Source organism: Mytilus galloprovincialis, chromosome 5 (genome assembly GCF_965363235.1).
Source record: "Mytilus galloprovincialis chromosome 5, xbMytGall1.hap1.1, whole genome shotgun sequence".
NCBI lineage: Eukaryota > Metazoa > Mollusca > Bivalvia > Mytilida > Mytilidae > Mytilus > Mytilus galloprovincialis.
In genome coordinates, this window is record NC_134842.1 from 70,897,115 (window position 1) to 70,922,675 (window position 25,561).

At 30.8% G+C, this 25,561-nt stretch overlaps 1 protein-coding gene across 4 annotated transcripts in view; it reads left to right on the top strand.

Moving 5' to 3' along the window:
* The window catches only part of LOC143076337 (uncharacterized), a 52,139-nt gene that overhangs the window by 21,307 nt on the left and 5,271 nt on the right, over positions 1 to 25,561 (top strand). Inside the window, exons 1-16 of one of the 4 annotated variants that reach the window (XM_076252064.1) lie at positions 246 to 424; positions 3,016 to 3,152; positions 3,565 to 3,697; positions 4,672 to 4,689; positions 6,050 to 6,186; positions 6,599 to 6,731; positions 7,704 to 7,721; positions 9,085 to 9,221; positions 9,634 to 9,766; positions 10,748 to 10,765; positions 12,133 to 12,269; positions 12,682 to 12,814; positions 22,172 to 22,189; positions 23,562 to 23,698; positions 24,111 to 24,243; positions 25,214 to 25,231. In XM_076252064.1, the coding sequence (XP_076108179.1) occupies positions 364 to 424; positions 3,016 to 3,152; positions 3,565 to 3,697; positions 4,672 to 4,689; positions 6,050 to 6,186; positions 6,599 to 6,731; positions 7,704 to 7,721; positions 9,085 to 9,221; positions 9,634 to 9,766; positions 10,748 to 10,765; positions 12,133 to 12,269; positions 12,682 to 12,814; positions 22,172 to 22,189; positions 23,562 to 23,698; positions 24,111 to 24,243; positions 25,214 to 25,231 (1,501 nt within the window). In that variant the 5' untranslated portion in view covers positions 246 to 363. Of the gene's footprint in view, positions 1 to 245; positions 425 to 3,015; positions 3,153 to 3,564; positions 3,698 to 4,671; positions 4,690 to 6,049; positions 6,187 to 6,598; positions 6,732 to 7,703; positions 7,722 to 9,084; positions 9,222 to 9,633; positions 9,767 to 10,747; positions 10,766 to 12,132; positions 12,270 to 12,681; positions 12,815 to 22,171; positions 22,190 to 23,561; positions 23,699 to 24,110; positions 24,244 to 25,213; positions 25,232 to 25,561 lie in introns of those variants that run through there. The other 3 variants (XM_076252062.1, XM_076252063.1, XM_076252065.1) reach the window with 3 other exon arrangements.

The window sequence follows — 25,561 nt, forward strand, 5'->3', positions numbered from 1 at the left end:
TAACCTACTAGAAGATACAATCAACAACTCATGTTACTTCATTTAATTTACTGATGATTGTATATAACATATTAAAAACACATGCATACAAGTTTTTTTTTAATAATTTTGATACAATCATCAATCTTTAAGTGTAATTATTGTCAATTTTTGAATATATCTCGTGCGTAAACAACACAACCTGTTTCGCAAATTCTTTTAAAACCATGTTTTTGCAAATTGGAAGGATAATATAAAAATGACTTCGATTGACAGATACGTACCCGAACGTCAATATATCTGATCAATGTACGTGTCCACACGTGGGTTTATTAAGGGTATATAAGCAACTTTGCATCACATGAGACTCAAACAGCCGGAATCATGGATGCACGACTGGGAGTTTTCCTTTTTTTGCTTGTGACAGTCCTACAGACAGTAGTTGGTAAGTTGAAATTTTAAAGATGTTATGTAAATATTATCTGTATGTAGATATTTGAAAGGTTTGTTAGAGTTACTTCCTTTTTAAAATTAAATACTTGTGAAAAAATGTGTTTTTGCCTTCAATGATCATTCTAATTTTAAAATCAAAATTATTTAAAAAAAAGGTCAAATTAGAATAGGGGATGTATAAAATTTGAACATCGGTTATGTACTATTGCATAGATCGATATTTGCTGAGTTCTAATTATTATTTGTTTTTATTCTTTAATTTGATTGTTTTATAGTTTTATTTTTGTTGGAAAAAGGGGTTAGTGTTGGGGTTGTTGTTCCAAGTAAAAAAAATATTGGTTTACAGACTAGCAGAATATGTTTCATATATAAAGTTTAAAAAATATAATACATAATTTACGCAGAGTTTTTAAGAGAAATATAATAAACATTAAGGTCCAGCTCTCAGTTTACAGAGGATATAATGTTATGTGCAAAAAAAGTGTATCATGTTGCTATTACAAACAAAATTCTAACTTTATATTCATATTTTTCTTTTCCTACTGACTGTATATTTTTGTCAAAATATATTAGAATTGTTCACAATTATCATTTTATTTTCGGAAATCAATTTTCTTTTATCTTTTACACATCAACACACACTACTTAAAACTTTTCAAGGGCTTACATGGAATAATATATGTGTTGTTAATCAATGTGTCGGATTTTTTTCAAAACAAAATGGCATATAGACAAAGCAAACAATCATATATGATTCCATACATTCGCATTGCTTTCGTTTTTATATTTATTAAATGGTTTTTGCGAGTTTAAGGTTCATTATAACAAATTGACAAAAAAATGCTGTGTTTTTAGAGCACAAAAAACTACTCCGAGTACAGACTACCCTGTGCAGTTGAAATTTTTGTAGACCGGGCATCCACTAGAGATATAAAAGTTAAATGCATTTTGTGTTTCAGAAAGATAAAATATTTTTTTGGATATTGATGGGCCTTTTTTTTGTTGTTGTCTAAGCGATATTCAAACATCAGAGTCGGACTAAAACTAATTTAAAAATGTTTATCAGTGTCAACAAAGCAATTAAATGACATAAAACCCGATGCTTGGGGCTCAGTGAGATGAGATTTATTTTGCTTCATTTTGAAAGTCTAACTGTGACTTTAAGATGAAGAACAGAAATAAACATGCTTTTCCTTTGCTTTATGTTGATTTTGGGCCATGGGTCTATACCCCAAATTCTTTGTTTATTTTCTATTAGATATTAATCATTCTCAGAAATAAAATTACAAGCAATATAATCTTTAATTCAAGAATTGTCCATTTTGCCAAGATGACATCGTGAAATTCGAAAATAACCAAGCCCTTGCCAAGGAGAATGAATAAAATATTACTCCATCGTGACCTTTGGTAGTCAGCATTGACCAAATGAACATCCAATTTAAATGTCACAATATCAAATCACGTTATTTTTGAGGTATCACTTTATCATATAACCTCCCGTTTAGTTGGATATGAAAATATCTCTTCATCCGTAAAATTAATAACAGGCCAAAAAACCATCAAAACAATATAGTTAATTTAATATCACGTAGTTTTCATTATAGAGGCCTAATGTGTTATTTTAATTAAAATTAACAAAATGCACGGACATTTTGCATATCTTTGTTCATTTTTTATATGCAAGATGTCTGTATATATAAAAAAATTAAGAAGAAGTGGTATGATTGCCAATGAGACAACTCTCCAAAAGAGACCATAATGCGCAAAAATTGACGACTATAGTTCACTGTACGGTCTTCAACAATTAGTAAAACCAATACCGCATAGTCAGCGATAAAAAATAAAATAAAACATAGAACAGGATGACAGAGTTAGATCTTGTAAAAAAGGCAAATGTATGTTTATTTTTTTTTTGTAGTTTTAAATGCCAACTTAGAAAAATACCTGAAACAAGACCAATATATAACCAATCAAAATCTTTATATTTTTTTCTTTTAACTTTTATTCAATAAATTTCTACTAAAGAAATGCCCCAAAACGCCGATAAACGTTATATGTATCATATTAGCAAGGAATCGAATCGAACACTAAACTATCAAACAAACTAATAGATCAACATAAATGTCAAAATAAAAAGATGCGGTATATATCAACGAGAAAAATATCCACAATAGACCAATTGGGGTAGATGTAAGCAGCTATATGTTTTCGTTCGAACTTGCAAAAACAATGTGTAAAACCCATACCATAAAGTAAGCTATAAAAGTCTTCGAAATTAATAAAATAAGAGATAATGTCTTTTAAATATTTGAAGAACATCATTTAGTAAATTTTTTAATACTTTTTGATTTTCAAATTCAAGGGCCCCAAAACTGGCATTATAATACCTTCTGCTTTGAAATTTCATCTGTTACGCGGACAATCTAGAAAACTTGTGTAACAGTGATCAACGATTATCGTACAATAAAAACGACGATTTTCTTATACAATCTTTGACATTTTACACATTAATGAAACATGAAACCTAGCATAATTTATCTTGAAAATATTCAATCTATAGTTTTTTTTTCCAATTTATTAAAGAATCAGGATATATTGGTTGTTATCAGGATGACAGCACTAGAATATTACATAACGAGGTACTGAAAGACAAAGGTATGACAGTTCAAAAATGCAAACAGTTTTGTGGTAAAAAAGGATTCAAGTTTGCAGGTGTTGAGGTAAGTCATTGATAGGTAAGGAGTTTGTGTACATGAATTTATAGAATAAGGTTGATTCTAGTAGTTTTTGAAATGTGCTTCACATCACTCTTCACCGAAACATTTATTTTAGTCAACCCTAGTTTTTAATAAATATGGTACATTTTTGAAAACTTATGTCCCAGGGGTAATATCAATCTTAAGCCTGAGGGGCGATTCTTACAAATAATTACCAAAACAATACGTTTTCTGAGTCGTAGATTTTATTCCTTAGACTTTTTATTGCTCGATCGTATTTGAACCATAAGAAGTACATATGACATATATACTTTATTACTCTGAGATAGGCAAATACCTTGCATTACTTTGTATTTGATTAGATTATGTTAATAAAAAGGTGATAATTTTAATAAAAAGAATAATTATTTTATAGTATGGATACGAATGCTTTTGTGGGAATGATTTACGAAAAGACAGAAAAAGAAAAGAAAGTGATTGTAAAACGCCATGCTCAGGCAATAAACGTCAGACATGTGGTGGTCCATGGAGGATCTCTATTTATACAGGTAAGAGGTTGATTGTATATATTTCCCCTTCTTCTACACCGATCACTATATAATGAGATGGTGATCTTTATTTAATTGGCACGTTGAGATACACGAATGAGATATTCCTGGTTCATTTTATTTTTAATTTGATTCAAGGAAAATGAACTAAAATGTATCTGTAACACTTCTTTTTTTCAATCATTGTATATAGCTGAGTTTCACATAAAGAGAAATTAGCATCATTGATTTTCTTAATCTTCTCAACATTTGGGTTTGGTAGTATATAAAGAGATGCCTTAGGGTTGGACTAATAAGAATTTTAATCACAGATTTTTTTCTTCTCAAATAACTGTTATTTGTTTTTACTATGAGCTAAATAGAGATTTTATTTGAAGCAGCCTATCACTGATAAGTCTTTTTTTGTAGACGAAACGCGCGTCTGGCGTTAATATAAAATTTCAATCCTGGTATCTATGATGAGTTTATTATCAACATAGTTTACGTTCGTACGTTTTGTCAGATCAATATAGACATTTATTCCAAATAGCATTAAAATATATGCATCCCATAATATAATTAATACCTGCATATGTATTGCGTCTGTTAAGCAGAATATCGAGATGACGGAGTAAAATCTTGTAAAAAAGACAAACGTTAGTATTTTTATATTGTACACAAAGCAAAATACAACTTATAATTAAATCATATTTCCAAGATTTAATTTAGTGTAAAGACGTCATAAAAAGTCTGCAAAAAAAGATGACCTTGTGCAATGCCAAACTATAAGTATCCTCCTCATTGTGAGCGAAACAATATTTCTAATAATCCATGTTTTATTTATCTTGTTATTATTCAAACCATTAAGATATAAAATTGACTTTTGATACAGGGAAACAAACTTTTACTATATGTTTGTTTGTTAAAACCTTAGTTACATATCAGAATGTATAAAATAAATTAAAATAAAGTGTATTTATTTTTTCTATACAAAGCACCAAAGGATGTTGATGGTGAGTATGTTCTCTAAATTAAGTGAACATAAAAACAGACAATACCATGGCCAAAAATTACAAGAATTATAACCTATAATTCAAGAATTGTCCATTTTGCCAAGATGACATCGTGAAATTCGAAAATAACCAAGCCCTTGCTAAGGAGAATGAATAAAATATTACTCCATTGTGACCTTCGGTAGCCAGCATTGACCAAATGAACATCCAATTTAAATGTCACAATATCAAATCACGTTATTTTTGAGGTATCACCTTATCATATAATCTCCCGTTTAGTTGGATATGAAAATATCTCTTCATCCGTAAAATTAATAACAGGCCAAAAAACCATCAAAACAATGTAGTTAATTTAATATCACGTAGTTTTCATTATAGAGGCCAAATGTGTTAATTTAATTACAATTAACCAAATGCACGGACATTTTGCATATCTTTGTTCATTTTGTATATGCAAGATGTCTGTATATATAAAAAAAATAAGAAGAAGTGGTATGATTGCCAATGAGAAAACTCTCCAAAAGAGACCATAATGCTTAAAAATGGACGACTATAGTTCACCGTACGGCCTTCAACAATTAGTAAAACCAATACCGCATAGTCAGCGATAAAAAAGAAAAAAAAACATAGAACAGGGTGACGAAGTTAGATCTTGTAAAAAAGGCAAACGTATGTTTTTTTTTGTAGTTTTAAATGCCAACGTAGAAAAATACCTGCAACAAGATCAATATATAACCAATCAAAATCTTTATATTTTTTCTTTTAACTTTTATTCAATAAATTTCTACTAAAGAAATGCTCCAAAACGCCGATAAACGTTATATGTATCATATTAGCAAGGAATCGAGCCGAACACTAAACTATCAAACAAGCTAATAGATCAACATAAATGTCAAAATAAAAAGATGCGGTATATATCAACGAGACAAATATCCGCAATAGACCAATTGGGGTAGATGTAAGCAGCTATGTGTTCTCGTTCGACCTTGCAAAAACAATGTGTAAAACCCATACCATAAAGTAAGCTATAAAAGTCTTCGAAATTAATAAAATATACTGCTGTCCAAGAGATAATGTCTTATAAATATTTGAAGAACATCATTTAGTAAATTTTTTAATACTTTTTGATTTTCAAATTCAAGAGCCCCAAAACTGGCATTATAATACCTTCTGCTTTGAAATTTCATCTTTTACGCGGACGATCTAGAAAACTTGTGTAACGTTGATCAACGATTATCGTACAATAAAACGATGATTTTGTTAAACAATCTTTGACATTTTACACATTAATGAAACATGAAACCTAGCATAATTTATCTTGAAAATATTCAATCTATAGTTTTTTCCCCATTTATTAAAGAATCAGGATATATTGGTTGTTATCAGGATGACAGCACTAGAATATTACATAACGAGGTACTGAAAGACAAAGGTATGACAGTTCAAAAATGCAAACAGTTTTGTGGTAAAAAAGGATACAAGTTTGCAGGTGTTGAGGTAAGTTATTGATAGGTAAGGAGTTTGTGTTCATGAATTTATAGAATAAGGTTGATTCTAGTAGTTTTTGAAATGTGCTTCACATCACTCTTCACCGAAACATTTATTTTAGTCAACCCTAGTTTTTAATAAATATGGTACATTTTTGAAAACTTATGTCCCAGGGGTAATATCAATCTTAAGCCTGAGGGGCGATTCTTACAAATAATTACCAAAACAATACGTTTTCGGAGTCGTAGATTTCATTCCTTAGACTTTTAATTGCTCGATCGTATTTGAACCATAAGAAGTCCATATGACATATATACTTTATTACTCTGAGATAGGCAAATACCTTGCATTACTTTGTATTTGATTAGATTATGTTAATAAAAAGGTGATACTTATAATAAAAAGAATAATAATTTTATAGTATGGATACGAATGCTTTTGTGGGAATGATTTACGAAAAGACAGAAAAAGAAAAGAAAGTGATTGTAAAACGCCATGCTCAGGCAATAAACGTCAGACATGTGGTGGTCCATGGAGGATCTCTATTTATACAGGTAAGAGGTTGTTTGTATATATTTCCCCTTCCTCTACACCGATCACTATATAATGAGATGGTGATCTTTATTTAATTGGCACGTTGAGATACACGAATGAGATATTCCTGGTTCATTTTATTTCTAATTTGATTCCAGGAAAATGAACTAAAATGTATCTGTAACACTTCTTTTTTTTAATCATTGTATATAGCTGAGTTCCACATAAAGAGAAATTAGCATCATTGATTTTCTTAATCTTCTCAACATTTGGGTTTGGTAGTATATAAAGAGATGCCTTAGGGTTGGATTAATAAGAATTTTAATCACAGATTTTTTTCTTCTCAAGTAACTGTTCTTTGTTTTTACTATGAGCTAAATAGAGATTTTATTTGAAGGAGCCTATCACTGATAAGTCTTGTTTTGTAGACGAAACGCGCGTCTGGCGTTAATATAAAATTTCAATCCTGGTATCTATGATGAGTTTATTATCAACATAGTTTACGTTCGTACGTTTTGTCAGATCAATGTAGACATTTATTCCAAATAGCATTAAAATATATGCATCCCATAATATAATTAATACCTGCATATGTATTGCGTCTGTTAAGCAGAATATCGAGGTGATGGAGTAAAATCTTGTAAAAAAGACAAACGTTAGTATTTTTTTATTGTACACAAAGCAAAATACAACTTATAATTAAATCATATTTCCAAGATTAAACTTAGTGTAAAGACGTGATAAAAAGTCTGCAAAAAGATGACCTTGTGCAATGCCAAACTCTAAGTATCCTCATCATTGTGAGCGAAACAATATTTCTAATAATCCATGTTTTATTTATCTTGTTATTATTCAAACCATTAAGATATACAATTGACTTTTGATACAGGGAAACAAACTTTTACAATATGTTTGTTGGTTAAAACCTTAGTTACATATCAGAATGTATAAAATAAATTAAAATAAAGTGTATTTATTTTTTCTATACAAAGCACCAGAGGATGTTGATGGTGAGTATGTTCTCTAAATTAAGTGAACATAAAAACAGACAATACCATGGCCAAAAATTACAAGAAATATAACCTATAATTCAAGAATTGTCCATTTTGCCAAGATGACATCGTGAAATTCGAAAATAACCAAGCCCTTGCTAAGGAGAATGAATAAAATATTACTCCATCGTGACCTTTGGTAGTCAGCATTGACCCAATGAACATCCAATTTAAATGTCACAATATCAAATCACGTTATTTTTGAGGTATCACTTTATCATATAACCTCCCGTTTAGTTGGATATGAAAATATCTCTTAATCTGTAAAATTAATAACAGGCCAAAAAACCATCAAAACAATGTAGTTCATTTAATATCACGTAGTTTTCATTATAGAGGCCAAATGTGTTATTTTAATTACAATTAACCAAATGCACGGACATTTTGCATTTCTTTGTTCATTTTGTATATGCAAGATGTCTGTATATATATAAAAATAAGAAGAAGTGGTATGATTGCCAATGAGACAACTCTCCAAAAGAGACCATAATGCGCAAAAATTGACGACTATAGTTCACCGTACGGCCTTCAACAATTAGCAAAACCAATACCGCATATTCAGCGATAAAAGAGAAAAAAAACATAGAACAGGGTGACGGAGTTAGACCTTGTAAAAAAGGCAAACGTATGTTTATTTTTTTTTGTAGTTTTAAATGCCAACGTAGAAAAATACCTGCAACAAGACCAATATATAACCAATCAAAATCTTTATATTTTTTTCTTTTAACTTTTATTCAATAAATTTCTACTAAAGAAATGCTCCAAAACGCCGATAAACGTTATATGTATCATATTAGCAAGGAATCGAACCGAACACTAAACTATCAAACAAGCTAATAGATCAACATAAATGTCAAAATAAAAAGATGCGGTATATTTCAACGAGACAAATATCCGCAATAGACCAATTGGGGTAGATGTAAGCAGCTATGTGTTCTCGTTCGACCTTGCAAAAACAATGTGTAAAACCCATACCATAAAGTAAGCTATAAAAGTCTTCGAAATTAATAAAATATACTGCTGTCCAAGAGATAATGTCTTATAAATATTTGAAGAACATCATTTAGTAAATTTTTTAATACTTTTTGATTTTCAAATTCAAGGGCCCCAAAACTGGCATTATAATACCTTCTGCTTTGAAATTTCATCTTTTACGCGGACGATCTAGAAAACTTGTGTAACGTTGATCAACGATTATCGTACAATAAAACGATGATTTTCTTTAACAATCTTTCACATTTTACACATTAATGAAACATGAAACCTAGCATAATTTATCTTGAAAATATTCAATCTATAGTTTTTTCCCCATTTATTAAAGAATCAGGATATATTGGTTGTTATCAGGATGACAGCACTAGAATATTACATAACGAGGTACTGAAAGACAAAGGTATGACAGTTCAAAAATGCAAACAGTTTTGTGGTAAAAAAGGATACAAGTTTGCAGGTGTTGAGGTAAGTCATTGATAGGTAAGGAGTTTGTGTTCATAAATTTATAGAATAAGGTTGATTCTAGTAGTTTTTGAAATGTGCTTCACATCACTCTTCACCGAAACATTTATTTTAGTCAACCCTAGTTTTTAATAAATATGGTACATTTTTGAAAACTTATGTCCCAGGGATAATATCAATCTTAAGCCTGAGGGGCGATTCTTACAAATAATTACCAAAACAATACGTTTTCGGAGTCGTAGATTTTATTCCTTAGACTTTTAATTGCTCGATCGTATTTGAACCATAAGAAGTCCATATGACATATATACTTTATTACTCTGAGATAGGCAAATACCTTGCATTACTTTGTATTTGATTAGATTATGTTAATAAAAAGGTGATACTTATAATAAAAAGAATAATAATTTTATAGTATGGATACGAATGCTTTTGTGGGAATGATTTACGAAAAGACAGAAAAAGAAAAGAAAGTGATTGTAAAACGCCATGCTCAGGCAATAAACGTCAGACATGTGGTGGTCCATGGAGGATCTCTATTTATACAGGTAAGAGGTTGTTTGTATATATTTCCCCTTCCTCTACACCGATCACTATATAATGAGATGGTGATCTTTATTTAATTGGCACGTTGAGATACACGAATGAGATATTCCTGGTTCATTTTATTTCTAATTTGATTCCAGGAAAATGAACTGAAATGTATCTGTAACACTTCTTTTTTAATCATTGTATATATCTGAGTTCCACATAAAGAGAAATAAGCATCATTGATTTTCTTAATCTTCTCAACATTTGGGTTTGGTAGTATATAAAGAGATGCCTTAGGGTTGGATTAATAAGAATTTTGATCACAGATTTTTTTCTTCTCAAATAACTGTTATTTGTTTTTACTATGAGCTAAATAGAGATTTTATTTGAAGCAGCCTATCACTGATAAGTCTTTTTTTGTAGACGAAACGCGCGTCTGGCGTTAATATAAAATTTCAATCCTGGTATCTATGATGAGTTTATTATCAATATAGTTAACGTTCGTACGTTTTGTCAGATTAATATATACATTTATTCCAAATAGCATTAAAATATATGCATCCCATAATATAATTAATACCTGCATATGTATTGCGTCTGTTAAGCAGAATATCGAGGTGACGGAGTAAAATCTTGGAAAAAAGACAAACGTTAGTATTTTTATATTGTACACAAAGCAAAATACAACTTATAATTAAACCATATTTCCAAGATTTAATTTAGTGTAAAGACGTCATAAAAAGTCTGCAAAAAAGATGACCTTGTGCAATGCCAAACTATAAGTATCCTCCTCATTATGAGCGAAACAATATTTCTAATAATTTCTAATGATCCATGTTTTATTTATCTTGTTATTATTCAAACCATTACGATATAAAATTGACTTTTGATACAGGGAAACAAACTTTTACTATATGTTTGCTGGTTAAAACCTTAGTTACATATCAGAATGTATAAAATAAATTAAAATAAAGTGTATTTATTTTTTCTATACAAAGCACCAGAGGATGTTGCTGGTGAGTATGTTCTCTAAATTAAGAACAGATAAAAACAGACAATACCATGGCCAAAAATTACAAGAAATATATCCTATAATTCAAGAATTTTCCATTTTGCCAAGATGACTTCGTGAAATTCGAAAATAACCAAGCCCTTGCCAAGGAGAATGAATAAAATATTACTCCATCGTGACCTTTGGTAGTCAGCATTGACCCAATGAACATCCAATTTAAATGTCACAATATCAAATCACGTTATTTTTGAGGTATCACTTGATCATATAACCTCCCGTTTAGTTGGATATGAAAATATCTCTTCATCCGTAAAATTAATAACAGGCTAAAAAACCATCAAAACAATGTAGTTAATTTAATATCACGTAGTTTTCATTATAGAGGCCAAATGTGTTATTTTAATTAGAATTAAACAAATGCAAGGACATTTTGCATATCCTTGTTCATTTTGTATATGCAAGATGTCTGTATATATAAAAAAATTAAGAAGAAGTGGTATGATTGCCAATGAGACAACTCTCCAAAAGAGACCATAATGCGCAAAAATTGACGACTATAGTTCACCGTACGGCCTTCAACAATTAGTAAAACCAATACCGCATAGTCAACAAAAAAAAAAAGAAAAAAAAAACCATAGAACAGGGTGACGGAGTTAGATTTTGTAAAAAAGGCAAACGTATGTTTATTTTTATTTGTAGTTTTAAATGCCAACTTAGAAAAATACCTGAAACAAGACCAATATATAACCAATTAAAATCTTTATATTTTTTCTTTTAACTTTTATTCAATAAATTTCTACTATAGAAATGCTCCAAAACGCCGATAAACGTTATATGTATCATATTAGCAAGGAATCGAATCGAACACTAAACTATCAAACAAGCTAATAGATCAACATAAATATCCAAATAAAAAGATGCGGTATATATCAACGAAACAAATATCCGCAATAGACCAATTGGGGTAAATGTAAGCAGCTATATGTTCTCGTTCGACCTTGCAAAAACAATGTGTAAAACCCATACCACAAAGTAAGCTATAAAAGGCTTCGAAATGAATAAAATATTCTGCTGTCCAAGAGATAATGTCTTATTAATATTTGAAAAAACATTTAGTAAATTTTTTGATGCTTTTTGTTTTCAAATTCAAGGGCCCCAAAACTGTCGTTATAATACCTTCTGCTTTGAAATTTCATCTGTTACGCGGACGATCAAGAAAACTTGTGTAACGTTGATCAACGATTATCGTACAATAAAACGATGATTTTCTTAAACAGTCTTTGACATTTTACACATTAATGAAACATGAAACCTAGCATAAGTTATCTTGAAAATATTCAATCTATAGGTTTTTTTTTCCATTTATTAAAGAATCAGGATATATTGGTTGTTATCAGGATGACAGCACTAGAATATTACATAACGAGGTACTGAAAGACAAAGGTATGACAGTTCAAAAATGCAGACAGTTTTGCGGTAAAAAAGGATTCAAGTTTGCAGGTGTTGAGGTAAGTCATTGATAGGTAAGGAGTTTGTGTTCATCAATTTATAAAATAAGGTTGATTCTAGTAGTTTTTGAAATGTGCTTCACATCACTCTTCACCGAAACATTTATTTTAGTCAACCCTAGTTTTTAATAAATATGGTACATTTTTGAAAACTTATGTCCCAGGGGTAATATCAATCTTAAGCCTGAGGGACGATTCTTACAAATAATTACCAAAACAATACGTTTTCGGAGTCGTAGATTTTATTCCTTAGACTTTTTATTGCTCGATCGTATTTGAACCATAAGAAGTACATATGACATATATACTTTATTACTCTGAGATAGGCAAATACCTTGCATTACTTTGTATTTGATTAGATTATGTTGATAAAAAGGTGATACTTATAATAAAAAGAATAATAATTTTATAGTATGGATACGAATGCTTTTGTGGGAATGATTTACGAAAAGACAGAAAAAGAAAAGAAAGTGATTGTAAAACGCCATGCTCAGGCAATAAACGTCAGACATGTGGTGGTCCATGGAGGATCTCTATTTATACAGGTAAGAGGTTGTTTGTATATATTTCCCCTTCTTCTACATGTTCTACACCGATTACTATATAATGAGATGGTGATCTTTATTTAATTGGCACGTTGAGATACACGAATGAGATATTCCTGGTTCATTTTATTTCTAATTTGATTCAAGGAAAATGAACTAAAATGTATCTGTAACACTTCTTTTTTTCAATCATTGTATATAGCTGAGTTCCACATAAAGAGAAATTAGCATCATTGATTTTCGTAATCTTCTCAACATTTGGGTTTGGTAGTATATAAAGAGATGCCTTAGGGTTGGACTAATACGAATTTTAATAACAAATTTTTTTTTCTCAAATAACTATTATTTGATTTAACTATGAGCTAAATAGAGATTTTATTTGAAGCAGCCTATCACTGATAAGTCTTTTTTTGTAGACGAAACGCGCGTCTGGCGTTAATATAAAATTTCAATCCTGGTATCTATGATGAGTTTATTATCAACATAGTTTACGTTCGTACGTTTTGTCAGATCAATATAGACATTTATTCCAAATAGCATTAAAATATATGCATTTCATAATATAATTAATACCTGCATATGTATTGCGTCTGTTAAGCAGAATATCGAGGTGACGGAGTAAAATCTTGTAAAAAACACAAACGTTAGTATTTTTATATTGTACACAAAGCAAAATACAACTTATAATTAAATCATATTTCCAAGATTTAATTTAGTGTAAAGACGTCATAAGAAGTCTGCAAAAAAAGATGACTTTGTGCAATGCCAAACTATAAGTATCCTCCTCATTGTGAGCGAAACAATATTTCTAATAATTTCTAATAATCCATGTTTTATTAGGTCTTTCCACCTTTCCGTGGAAAGACCTATTGGATTTCTTCTGATTATTAGGTCTTTCCACTTTTCCGTGGAAAGACCTATTGCTTTTGTTCTGATTATTATTAAGTCTTTCCACTTTTCTGTGGAAAGACTTATTGTATTTGTTCTGATTATTATTATTATTATTATTATTTTTTTTTTTCCGCCAACTTTTGTTCTTGCGATAAATGTTTGTTTCGCAATATGTCGCTTTGATATTTCTCAGATTGTATCGTATAGTTTATGCACTTTTAAATTTCACCCTGTTAAGCCGAACCATTTTCTTTGTAAGAGTTATCTCCCTATTTACTGTTTATCATCAGAGTGTATCTCCTTCGTACCAAAAAGAGATAGCGACAAAATTCTTTTTACAAATTGTTCGTTACATCCTCACTAATTTTTGGCTCATTTGGATCGAAGCGATTCGATTAAATTTTATAGGAGTTATCTACCTTTACGGAATAAATTTGTCGGTATGTTTTTTTAACTCATAAACCGTTGACCGTATAACCCTGGAATGTTTTTATTTGAGTCCCATGGATCCTATCTTAGAAAATTAGGTCAAGGTCAAAGGTCAAGGTCATATTTTAGATTTTTATAAGTTTTTCATTTCCCTATAATTCTTGAACGGTTATAGATACAAAAATATTAAGCAGTGAAAAATGCTTGGTACTTCAAGGGGCAACTTTTTTACATTATGACTATATTGATTTTATCATCATGTAAGGGACATAACTCCCATCGATGGTTTTTAAAAACCCATTTTTAGGCATAACTCTTTAACAAAAGGTAATTGACCCATACGGTCTTTAGCAATGACCTTGACGAAAGTCACAAGGTCAAAGGTCAAGGTCATCAAATTATGTGGTTTTGGCACTATTTAAGCAGTTTTATGTGTGTTTGAATTTCAACCAACCAATCAATCAATCAATCAATCAATCAATCAATCAATCAATCAATCAATCAATCAATCAATCAATATTTCCGTTTCATGTGTTTGATACGGGATTCAAGGTCTCTTTTTTTTCGCTTGTTTTAATTGAGCCTATCAAACGTGTTTAACCAACATGTTTAACCAATATGTTTAACCAACGTGTTTAACCAACATGTTTAAACAACGTGTTTAACCAACCAACCAACCAACCAACCAATCAATCAATCAATGCATGTTTCCGTTTCATGTGTGAAATACGGGATCTAAGATGTTTTTTTTCGCTTGTTTAAATTGAGCCTATCCAACGTGTTTAACCAATATGTTTAACCAACGTGTTTAACCAACCAACCAACCAACCAATCAATGCATGTTTCCGTTTCATGTGTTAAATACGGGATCCAAGATGTGTTTTTTTTCGCTTGTTTAAATTGAGCCTATCCAACGTGTTTAACCAGCCAACGTGTTTCACCAATATGTTTAACCAACGTGTTTAACCAACCAACCAATCAATGCATGTTTCCGTTTCATGTGTTAAATACGGGATCCAAGATGTGTTTTTTTTCGCTTGTTTAAATTGAGCCTATCCAACGTGTTTAACCAGCCAACGTGTTTAACCAACATGTTTAACCAACGTGTTTAACCAACCAACCAATCAATGCATGTTTCCGTTTCATGTGTTAAATACGGGATCCAAGATGTGTTTTTTTCGCTTGTTTAAATTGAGCCTATCCAACGTGTTTAACCAACCAACCAACCAACCAATCAATGCATGTTTCCGTTTCATGTGTTAAATACGGGATCCAAGATGTGTTTTTTTTCGCTTGTTTAAATTGAGCCTATGCAACGTGTTTAACCAGCCAACGTGTTTCACCAATATGTTTAACCAACGTGTTTAACCAACATGTTTAACCAACGTGTTTAACCAACCAACCAATCAATGCATGTTTCCGTTTCATGTGTTAAATACGGGATCCAAGATGGTTTTTTTTCGCTTGTTTAAATTGAGCCTATCCAACGTGTTTAACCAGCCAACGTGTTTAACCAATATGTTTAACCAACGTGTTTAACCAACATCTTTAACCAACGTGTTTAACCAACCAACCAATCAATCAAGCAATGCATGTTTCCGTTTCATGCGTTAAATACGGGATCCAATTTTGAGCCTATCCAATGTGTTTAACCAACGTGTTTAAGCAACATGTTTAAGCAACGTGTTTAACCAACCAACCAACCAACCAACCAATCAATCAATCAATGCATGTTTCCGTTTCATGTGTGAAATACGGGATCTAAGATGGTTTTTTTTGCTTGTTTAAATTGAGCCTATCCAACGTGTTTAACCAATATGTTTAACCAACGTGTTTAACCAACCAACCAACCAATCAATGCATGTTTCCGTTTCATGTGTTAAATACGGGATCCAAGATGTGTTTTTTTTTCGCTTGTTTAAATTGAGCCTATGCAACGTGTTTAACCAGCCAACGTGTTTCACCAATATGTTTAACCAACGTGTTTAACCAACATGTTTAACCAACGTGTTTAACCAACCAACCAATCAATGCATGTTTCCGTTTCATGTGTTAAATACGGGATCCAAGATGGTTTTTTTTCGCTTGTTTAAATTGAGCCTATCCAACGTGTTTAACCAGCCAACGTGTTTAACCAATATGTTTAACCAACGTGTTTAACCAACATCTTTAACCAACGTGTTTAACCAACGTGTTTAACCAACCAACCAATCAATCAAGCAATGCATGTTTCCGTTTCATGCGTTAAATACGGGATCCAATTTTGAGCCTATCCAATGTGTTTAACCAACGTGTTTAAGCAACATGTTTAAGCAACGTGTTTAACCAACCAACCAACCAACCAACTAATCAACCAATCAATCAATCAATCAATCAATCAATCAATCAATCAATCAATTAATCATTATCATGATCAATAAATCATGTTTCATGAAAAATCGAAATTCAATATTGTTCTTGCGTCACTTCTGAAAAAAAATCCACATGTACTCTGAAACTACAAGTACAATCGACCTCAAAATTTGCAGTCAGCAGGGCATACATGTACTGAAAGTTTATAAAAAAAACTTGGTGCAGATATCTCTCAAAGCTTTTCCTAGAGAAAAGAAATGGCAATGCCGTAAAAATCGCTTGCTAGGTCCGTAAATCTCAGTAAAAACCTACAATAAAATGTCCGCTCCGAGATTGAAATACTAATCTGTGTTACAAACAGGTGCTGAAAAATGTACAATATCAGAAAATAATCAATAAATGTGTTTTAAAGTTACACCGGATCAATTAAATCCAAAACATGCACTGCCCGTGAACTGTCATCAAGTTGTCAATTTCCTACAATGACAAAAGAAATTACATTGTGTACATTCCATCTCTATACATGTTGTCTGTTCAAGGTCCCGACCTAAAAAGAAATTAAAAGACTAAGTTTTTCTTAATATAAACCCGCGTCACGTGATGTCTCCTCAATCTTGCGCGCGCGCTGTATCTAAAATAAAAGAAAAACTTTCCAAACGAAACATGAAATTTCTCCGGTAACATAATAATATAGACCCCATACCAAAGCAAACAAACAAACAAATAAACAAATACCCCCCCCCCCCCCTTTTTCCAAATCAATCAATAAAAAAAAATCAATTATCCATTCATCAGAGGGGAAAGACTGCCTAACAATTGTTTTCAAAACAATTGCTTTATATTTATTATTATTTTTTTTTCCGACAAATTTTGTTCTTGCGATAAATGTTTGATTCGCAATATGTCGCTTAGATATTTCTCATATGGTATCTTATAGTTTATGCGCTTTTAAATTTCACCCTGCTAAGGCGAACCATTTTCTTTGTAAGAGTTATCTCCCTATTCACTGTTTATCATCAGAGTGCATTTCCTTCGTAACAAAAAAAGATATCGACAAAATTCTTTTTACAAATTGTTCGTCACATCCTCAGGAATTTTTGGCTAATTTGGATCGAAGCGATTCGATGAAATTTTATAGGAGTTATCTACCATAACGAATAAATTTGTCGGTATGTCTTTTTAACTCATAAACCGTATATCATATAACCCTGGAATGTTTTAATTTGAGGTCCCTAGATCCTAACTTAGAAAATGAAGTCAAGGTCAAATGTCAAGGTCAATTTCTAAATTTTGACTTTTCCTTGTTTTGAGATTTTCTCCGACACTTTTAAAGATATATAATAAAGAACAAGGGCAAAATGTTTGCTTTATTGTAATGAAGATATGTTACATTTGGTCTGATACATTTAAATGGCATTTTATAGGAGTTAGTGCCCCTGAAATGTCTTAATATAAGGTCATTTGATTATAACTTCAACTAAATTCATTATAAAGCAATATGACCTTGTAAAAAAGGTTAGGTGACATATGACTTTGAAAAATGACAACCGGAAGTGACCTTGAGAAAACCGGAAGTACATATTTTTGCACTTTTTTCATGTAAAAGTACTCGGAATCCATATATTTTGTAGTAAAGATACATAAACTTATCCTTCAAGACTAGAAATAACTTGCGATAAACCGGGAGTAGCCAATTATCTTATGTTGTACACAAACAAGTATATACAAACTATATCTTTTTGGAACCAGAGTGAAGTAAGCTATCATTTGAGACTGAAAGTAGCACATTATCTCCTTTAGTTCACTTTAAAGCATATCAAAACTATTAATTATAGCATCAGCTTGAGAAACTAGCTTCTTTTCAAAATTTCTTTGATGTGGAAAGACCTTCAATTGTTCTCTGAACAATTGGTTTTTAATTATTATTATTAGGTCTTTCCACTTTTCCGTGGAAAGACCTATTGAATTTGTTCTGATTATTATTATTTTTTTTTTTTTTTTTTTCTTCCGCCTAAATTATTTCTTGCGTAGTATTGATGTTTCAAAAGATGTCGCTTAGATATTTGGAATATGATATCATAAAGCTTATGCACTTTTAAAACTGACAACTGCGTAACCAAATATTTTACGTTGTAAGAGTTATCTCCCCAAACACTGTTTTTCTTGTGGCCACTACTCCTTCGCAACCGTAAAAGATTACGACAAATTTCTTTTACCAAACTGCTCGTTACTTCTTCAGGATTAGGATATTCATTTGGACCGAAGCTATCCGGAGACTCCATATGAGAGTTATTTCCCCTTATGCATTTGATATAAGTGATATGCGTTTCTAACTGGTAAACCATCAGAGATATAGGCCTAGGGTGTTTGGATTTAAGTTCCTTGGTCCAAAAAAATGAAAATAAGGTCAAGGTCAAAGGTGAAGGTCATATTCTAAATTTTGATTTTGGCTTCTTTTCTCTTATTTTCAACAACCGTGAAAGATATTGACAAATTATTTTTACTAAATTGTGAGTTGCGACATATTGACACTTATACATTTTGGTTGGAAGGGTGCGTAAACAATAAATGAGAGTTTTCGCCCATCTTATATTTAAAATCATGCCTAAAGTAATATAACTCATTAACCATACATATTACAGACCTAGGGTCTTTTTATTTGAGGTCCTTGGTTGGTGACCTTGAAATTGAGGTCAAGGTCAAAGGTTAATAGGACGTTCTAGATTTTGACCTTTGCTTTAAATTCATATTTATACATTATAAAGTCATAGGAACTGACATTTTAGATTGATTTTTAATATTTTGATAATAAAATAGATCTTTACTTGTGGAAAGACCTTCAATTGTTCTTTGAACAATTGGTTTTTAATTATTATTTTTTTTTTTTTCTTCCGCCTAATTCTTTTCTTGCGTAGCATTGATGTTTCAAAAGATGTCGCTTAGATATTTGGAATATGATATCGTATAGTTTATACGCTTTAAAAATTTACAACCGCGTAACAAAATACTTTACGTTGTAAGAGTTATATCCCCAAACACTGTTTTTCTTGTGGCCACTACTCCTTCGCAACCGTAAAAGATTACGACAAATTTATTTTACCAAATTGCTCGCTACATCTTCAGGATTATGATTTTAGTTTTGACCGAAGCTATCCGGAGACTCCATATGAGAGTTATTCCCCCTTATGTATTTGATATAGGTGATATGCGTTTCTAACTGGTAAACCATAAGTGATAGAGACCAAGGGTCTCTTGATTTGAGATCCTTGGTCCAAAAAAATGAAAATAAGGTCAAGGTCAAAGGTCAAGGTCATATTCTAAAAATTAATTTTGGCTTATTTTCACTTATTTTCAAATACCATAAGACATATCGACAAATATTTTTTCCTAAATTGTTAGTTGCGACATGTCCTTACTTGTATATTTTGGTTGAAAGGGTGCGCATACAATTAATTGGAGTTTTTGTCCATCTTACATTTAGAATTACGCGTAAAGTGGTATTACTCATTAACCAAACATATTAAAGATCTAGGGTCTTGTGATTTAAGGTCCTTGGTTTGTGACCTTGAAATTGAGGTCAAGGTCATAGGTTAATAGGACGTTCTAGATTTTGACCTTTGCTTCAAATTCATATTAATACATCATAAAGCCATAGGAACTAACATTTTAAACTGATTTTTCATATTTTAATATCAAAATAGATCTTTACTAATGGAAAGACCTTCAATTGTTCTCTGAACAATTGGTTTTTAATTATTATTATTTTTTTTTTTCTTCCGCCTAATTTTTTTCTTGCGTAATATTGATGTTTCAAAATATGTCGCTTAGATATTTGGAATATGATATCATATAGCTTATACGCTTTTAATACTGACAACGGGGTAACCAAATACTTTACGTTGTAAGAGTTATCTCCCCAAAAACTGTTTTTCTTGTGGCCACTACTCCTTTGCAACCGTAAAAGATTACGACAAAATTATTTTACCAAATTGCTCGTTACATCTTCAGGATTAGGATTTTAATTTTGACCGAAGCTATCCAGAGACTCCATATGAGAGTTATTCCCCCTTATGTATTTGATATAGGTGATATGCGTTTCTAACTGGTAAACCATAAGTGATAGAGACCTAGGGTCTCTTGATTTGAGATCATTGGTCCAAAAAAATGAAAATAAGGTCAAGGTCAATAGTCAAGGTCATATTCTAAAATTTGATTTTGGCTTATTTTCACTTATTTTCAAATACCGTATGACATATCGACAAATATTTTTTCCTAAATTGTTAGTTGCGACATGTCCTTACTAGTATATTTTGGTTGAAAGGGTGCACATACAATAAATGGGAGATTTTGTCCATCTTACATTTAGAATTACGCGTAAAGTGGTATTACTCATTAACCAAACATATTAAAGACCTAGGGTCTTTTGATTTAAGGTCCTTGGTTTGTGACCTTGAAAATGAGGTCAAGGTCATAGGTTAATACGACGTCCTAGATTTTGACCTTTGCTTTAAATTCATGTAAATACATCATAAAGCCATAGGAACTAACATTTTAAACTGATTTTTCATATTTCAATATCAAAATAGATCTTTACTAGTGGAAAGACCTACAATTGTTCTCTGAACAATTGGTTTTTAATTATTATTATTATTATTTTTTTTTTATTCTTCCGCCTAATTCTTTTCTTGCGTAGTATTGATGTTTCAAAAGATGTCGCTTAGATATTTGGAATATGATATCGTAAAGCGTATGCACTTTTAAAACTAACCACTGCGTAACCAAATACTTTACGTTGTAAGAGTTATCTCCCCAAACACTGTTTTCTTGTGGCCACTACTCCTTCGCAACCACAAAAGATTACGACAAATTTATTTTACCAAATTGCTCGTTACATCCTCAGGATGTTCTGTTTTATTTTGACCGAAGCCGTATAGAGACTCCATATGAGAGTTAGTTCCCCTTTTGTATTTGAAATTTTGAAATGTATTTTAAACTGGAAAACCATAAGTGATAGAGACCTAGGGTCTTTTGTTTTGAGATCATTGGTCCAAAAAAATGAAAATTAGGTAAAGGTCAAAGGTCAAGGTCATATTCTAAATTTTGATTTTGGCCTTTTTTCACTAATTTTCATTAACCTTATAAGATACCGACAAATTATTTTTACTAAATTGTTAGTTGCGACATGTCGTAACTTATATATTTTGGTTAAAAGGGTGTGTAGACATAAAATGGGAGTTTTTGCCCCTCCTATATTAAGAATTAAACGTAAAGTGATATAACTCATTAACTATACATATTACAGACCTAGGGTCTTTTTATTTGGGGTCCCTGGTTTATGACCTTGAAATATAGGTCAAGGTCATCAGTAAATTTGACGTTCTAGATTTTGACCTTTGCTCAAAATTCATATTTATACATTATTAAGCCATAGGAACTGACATTTTCAACTGAATTTTAATATTTTCATATCAAAATAGATCCTTATTGGTGGAAAGACCTTCAATTGTTCTCTGAACAATTGGTTTTTAATTTATCTTGTTATTATTCAAACCATTACGATATAAAACTGACTTTTGATACAGGGAAACAAACTTTTACTATATAGTTGTTAGTTAAAACCTTAGTTACATATCAGAATGTATAAAATAGATTAAAATAAAGTGTATTTATTTTTTCTATACAAAGCACTAGAGGATGTTGATGGTGAGTATGTTCTCTAAATTAAGTGCAGATAAAAACAGACAATACCATGGCCAAAAATTACAAGAAATATAACCTATAATTCAAGAATTGTCCATTTTGCCAAGATGACATCGTGAAATTCGAAAATAACCAAGCCCTTGCCAAGGAGAATGAATAAAATATTACTCCATCGTGACCTTTGGTAGTCAGCATTGACCAAATGATTATCCAATTTAAATGTCAGAATATCAAATCACATTATTTTTGAGGTATCACTTTATCATATAACCTCCCGTTTAGTTGGATATGAAAATATCTCTTCATCTGTAAAATTAATAACAGGCCAAAAAACCATCAAAACAATGTAGTTAATTTAATATCACGTAGTTTTCATTATAGAGGTCAAATGTGTTATTTTAATTACAATTAACCAAATGCAAGGACATTTTGCATATCTTTGTTCATTTTTTATATGCAAGACGTCTGTATATATATAAAAAAAATAAGAAGAAGTGGTATGATTGCCAATGAGACAACTCTCCAAAAGAGACCATACTGCGCAAAAAAATTGACGACTATAGTTCACCGTACGGCCTTCAACAATTAGTAAAACCAATACCGCATAGTCAGCGATAAAAAAAGAAAAAAAAAACATAGAACAGGATGACGGAGTTAGATCTTGTAAAAAAGGCAAATGTATGTTTATTTTTTTTTTGGTAGTTTTAAATGCCAACTTAGAAAAATACCTGAAACAAGACCAATATATAACCAATCAAAATCTTTATATTTTTTCTTTTAACTTTTATTCAATAAATTTCTACTATAGAAATGCTCCAAAACGCCGATAAACGTTATATGTATCATATTAGCAAGGAATCGAATCGAACACTAAACTATCAAACAAGCTAATAGATCAACATAAATATCCAAATAAAAAGATGCGGTTTATATCAACGAGACAAATATCCGCAATAGACCAATTGGGGTAAATGTAAGCACCTATATGTTCTCGTTCGACCTTGCAAAAACAATGTGTAAAACCCATACCATAAAGTAAGTTATCAAAGGCTTCGAAATGAATAAAATATTCTGCTGTCCAAGAGATAATGTGTTATTAATATTTGAAGAACATCATTTAGTAAATTTTTTGATGCTTTTTGATTTTCATATTCAAGGGCCCCAGAACTGTCATTATAATACCTTCTGTTTTGAAATTTCATCTGTTACGCGGACGATCAAGAAAACTTGTGAAACGTTGATCAACGATTATCGTACAATAAAACGATGATTTTCTTAAACAGTCTTTGACATTTTACACATTAATGAAACATGAAACCTAGCATAATTTATCTTGAAAATATTCAATCTATAGGTTTTTTTCCATTTATTAAAGAATCAGGATATATTGGTTGTTATCAGGATGACAGCACTAGAATATTACATAACGAGGTACTGAAAGACAAAGGTATGACAGTTCAAAAATGCAAACGGTTTTGCGGTAAAAAAGGATTCAAGTTTGCAGGTGTTGAGGTAAGTCATTGATAGGTAAGGAGTTTGTGTTCAAGAATTTATAGAATAAGGTTGATTATAGTAGTTTTTGAAATGTGCTTCACATCACTCTTCACCGAAATATTTATTTTAGTCAACCCTAGTTTTTAATAAGTATGGTACATTTTTGATAACTTATGTCCCAGGGGTAATATCATTCTTAAGCCTGAGGGGTGATTCTTACAAATAATTACCAAAACAATACGTTTTCGGAGTCGTAGATTTTATTCCTTAGACTTTTAATTGCTCGATCGTATTTGAACCATAAGAAGTCCATATGACATATATACTTTATTACTCAGAGATAGGCAAATACCTTGCATTACTTTGTATTTGATTAGATTATGTTAATAAAAAGGTGATACTTATAATAAAAAGAATAATAATTTTATAGTATGGATACGAATGCTTTTGTGGGAATGATTTACGAAAAGACAGAAAAAGAAAAGAAAGTGATTGTAAAACGCCATGCTCAGGCAATAAACGTCAGACATGTGGTGGTCCATGGAGGATCTCTATTTATACAGGTAAGAGGTTGTTTGTATATATTTCCCCTTCTTCTACACCGATTACTATATAATGAGATGGTGATCTTTATTTAATTGCACGTTGATATACACGAATGAGATATTCCTGGTTCATTTTATTTCTAATTTGATTCAAGGGAAATGAACTAAAATATATCTGTAAGACTTCTTTTTTTCAATCATTGTATATAGCTGAGTTCCACATAAAGAGAAATTAGCATCATTGATTTTCTTAATCTTCTAAACATTTGGGTTTGGTAGTATATAAAGAGATGCCTTAGGGTTGGACTAATAAGAATTTTAATCACAGATTTTTTTCTCTCAAATAACTGTTATTTGTTTTGACTATGATCTAAATAGAGATTTTATTTGAAGCCGCCTATCACTGATGAGTCTTTTGTAGACGAAACGTGCGTCTGGCGTAAATATAAAATTTCAATCCTGGTTTCTATGATGAGTTTATTATCAATATAGTTTACGTTCGTACGTTTTGTCAGATCAATATAGACATTTATTCCAAATAGCATTAAAATATATGCATTTCATAATATAATAATACCTGCATATGTATTGCGTCTGTTAAGCAGAATATCGAGGTGACGGAGTAAAATCTTGTAAAAAAGACAAACGTTAGTATTTTTATATTGTACACAAAGCAAAATACAACTTATAATTAAATCATATTTCCAAGATTTAATTTAGTGTAAAGACGTCACAAAAAGTCTGCAAAAAAAAAATGACCTTGTGCAATGCCAAATTATAAGTATCCTCCTCATTGTGAGCGAAACAATATTTCTAATAATCCATGTTTTATTTATCTTGTTATTATTCAAACCATTACGATATCAAATTGACTTTTAATACAGGGAAACAAACCTTTTACTACATGTTTGTTGGTTAAAACCTTAGTTACATATCAGAATGTTTAAAATAAATTAAAATAAAGTGTATTTATTTTTTCTATACAAAGCACCAGAGGATGTTGATGGTGAGTATGTTCTCTAAATTAAGTGCAAATAAAAACAGACAATACCATGGCCAAAACTTTACAAAAGAAAATGAAAGAACAAACATAGATATTTACTTTTCAAATACACAATGTGAGAAATTTCATTAAAACGATATATTTATTGTTGGAAATTCATTATAAATTAATATAAAAGTTTTATATAATGGTATCTTTTTTACTCAAGAATTGCGTATTTCGACATAACTTTGTGGCAACTGTACACAACTTTTTTTTTTATTATTAAACTATTCATTCAAACTTTGAAATATACAAGAGTTACTTTCATTCGTATACACTTTAAAACAACTT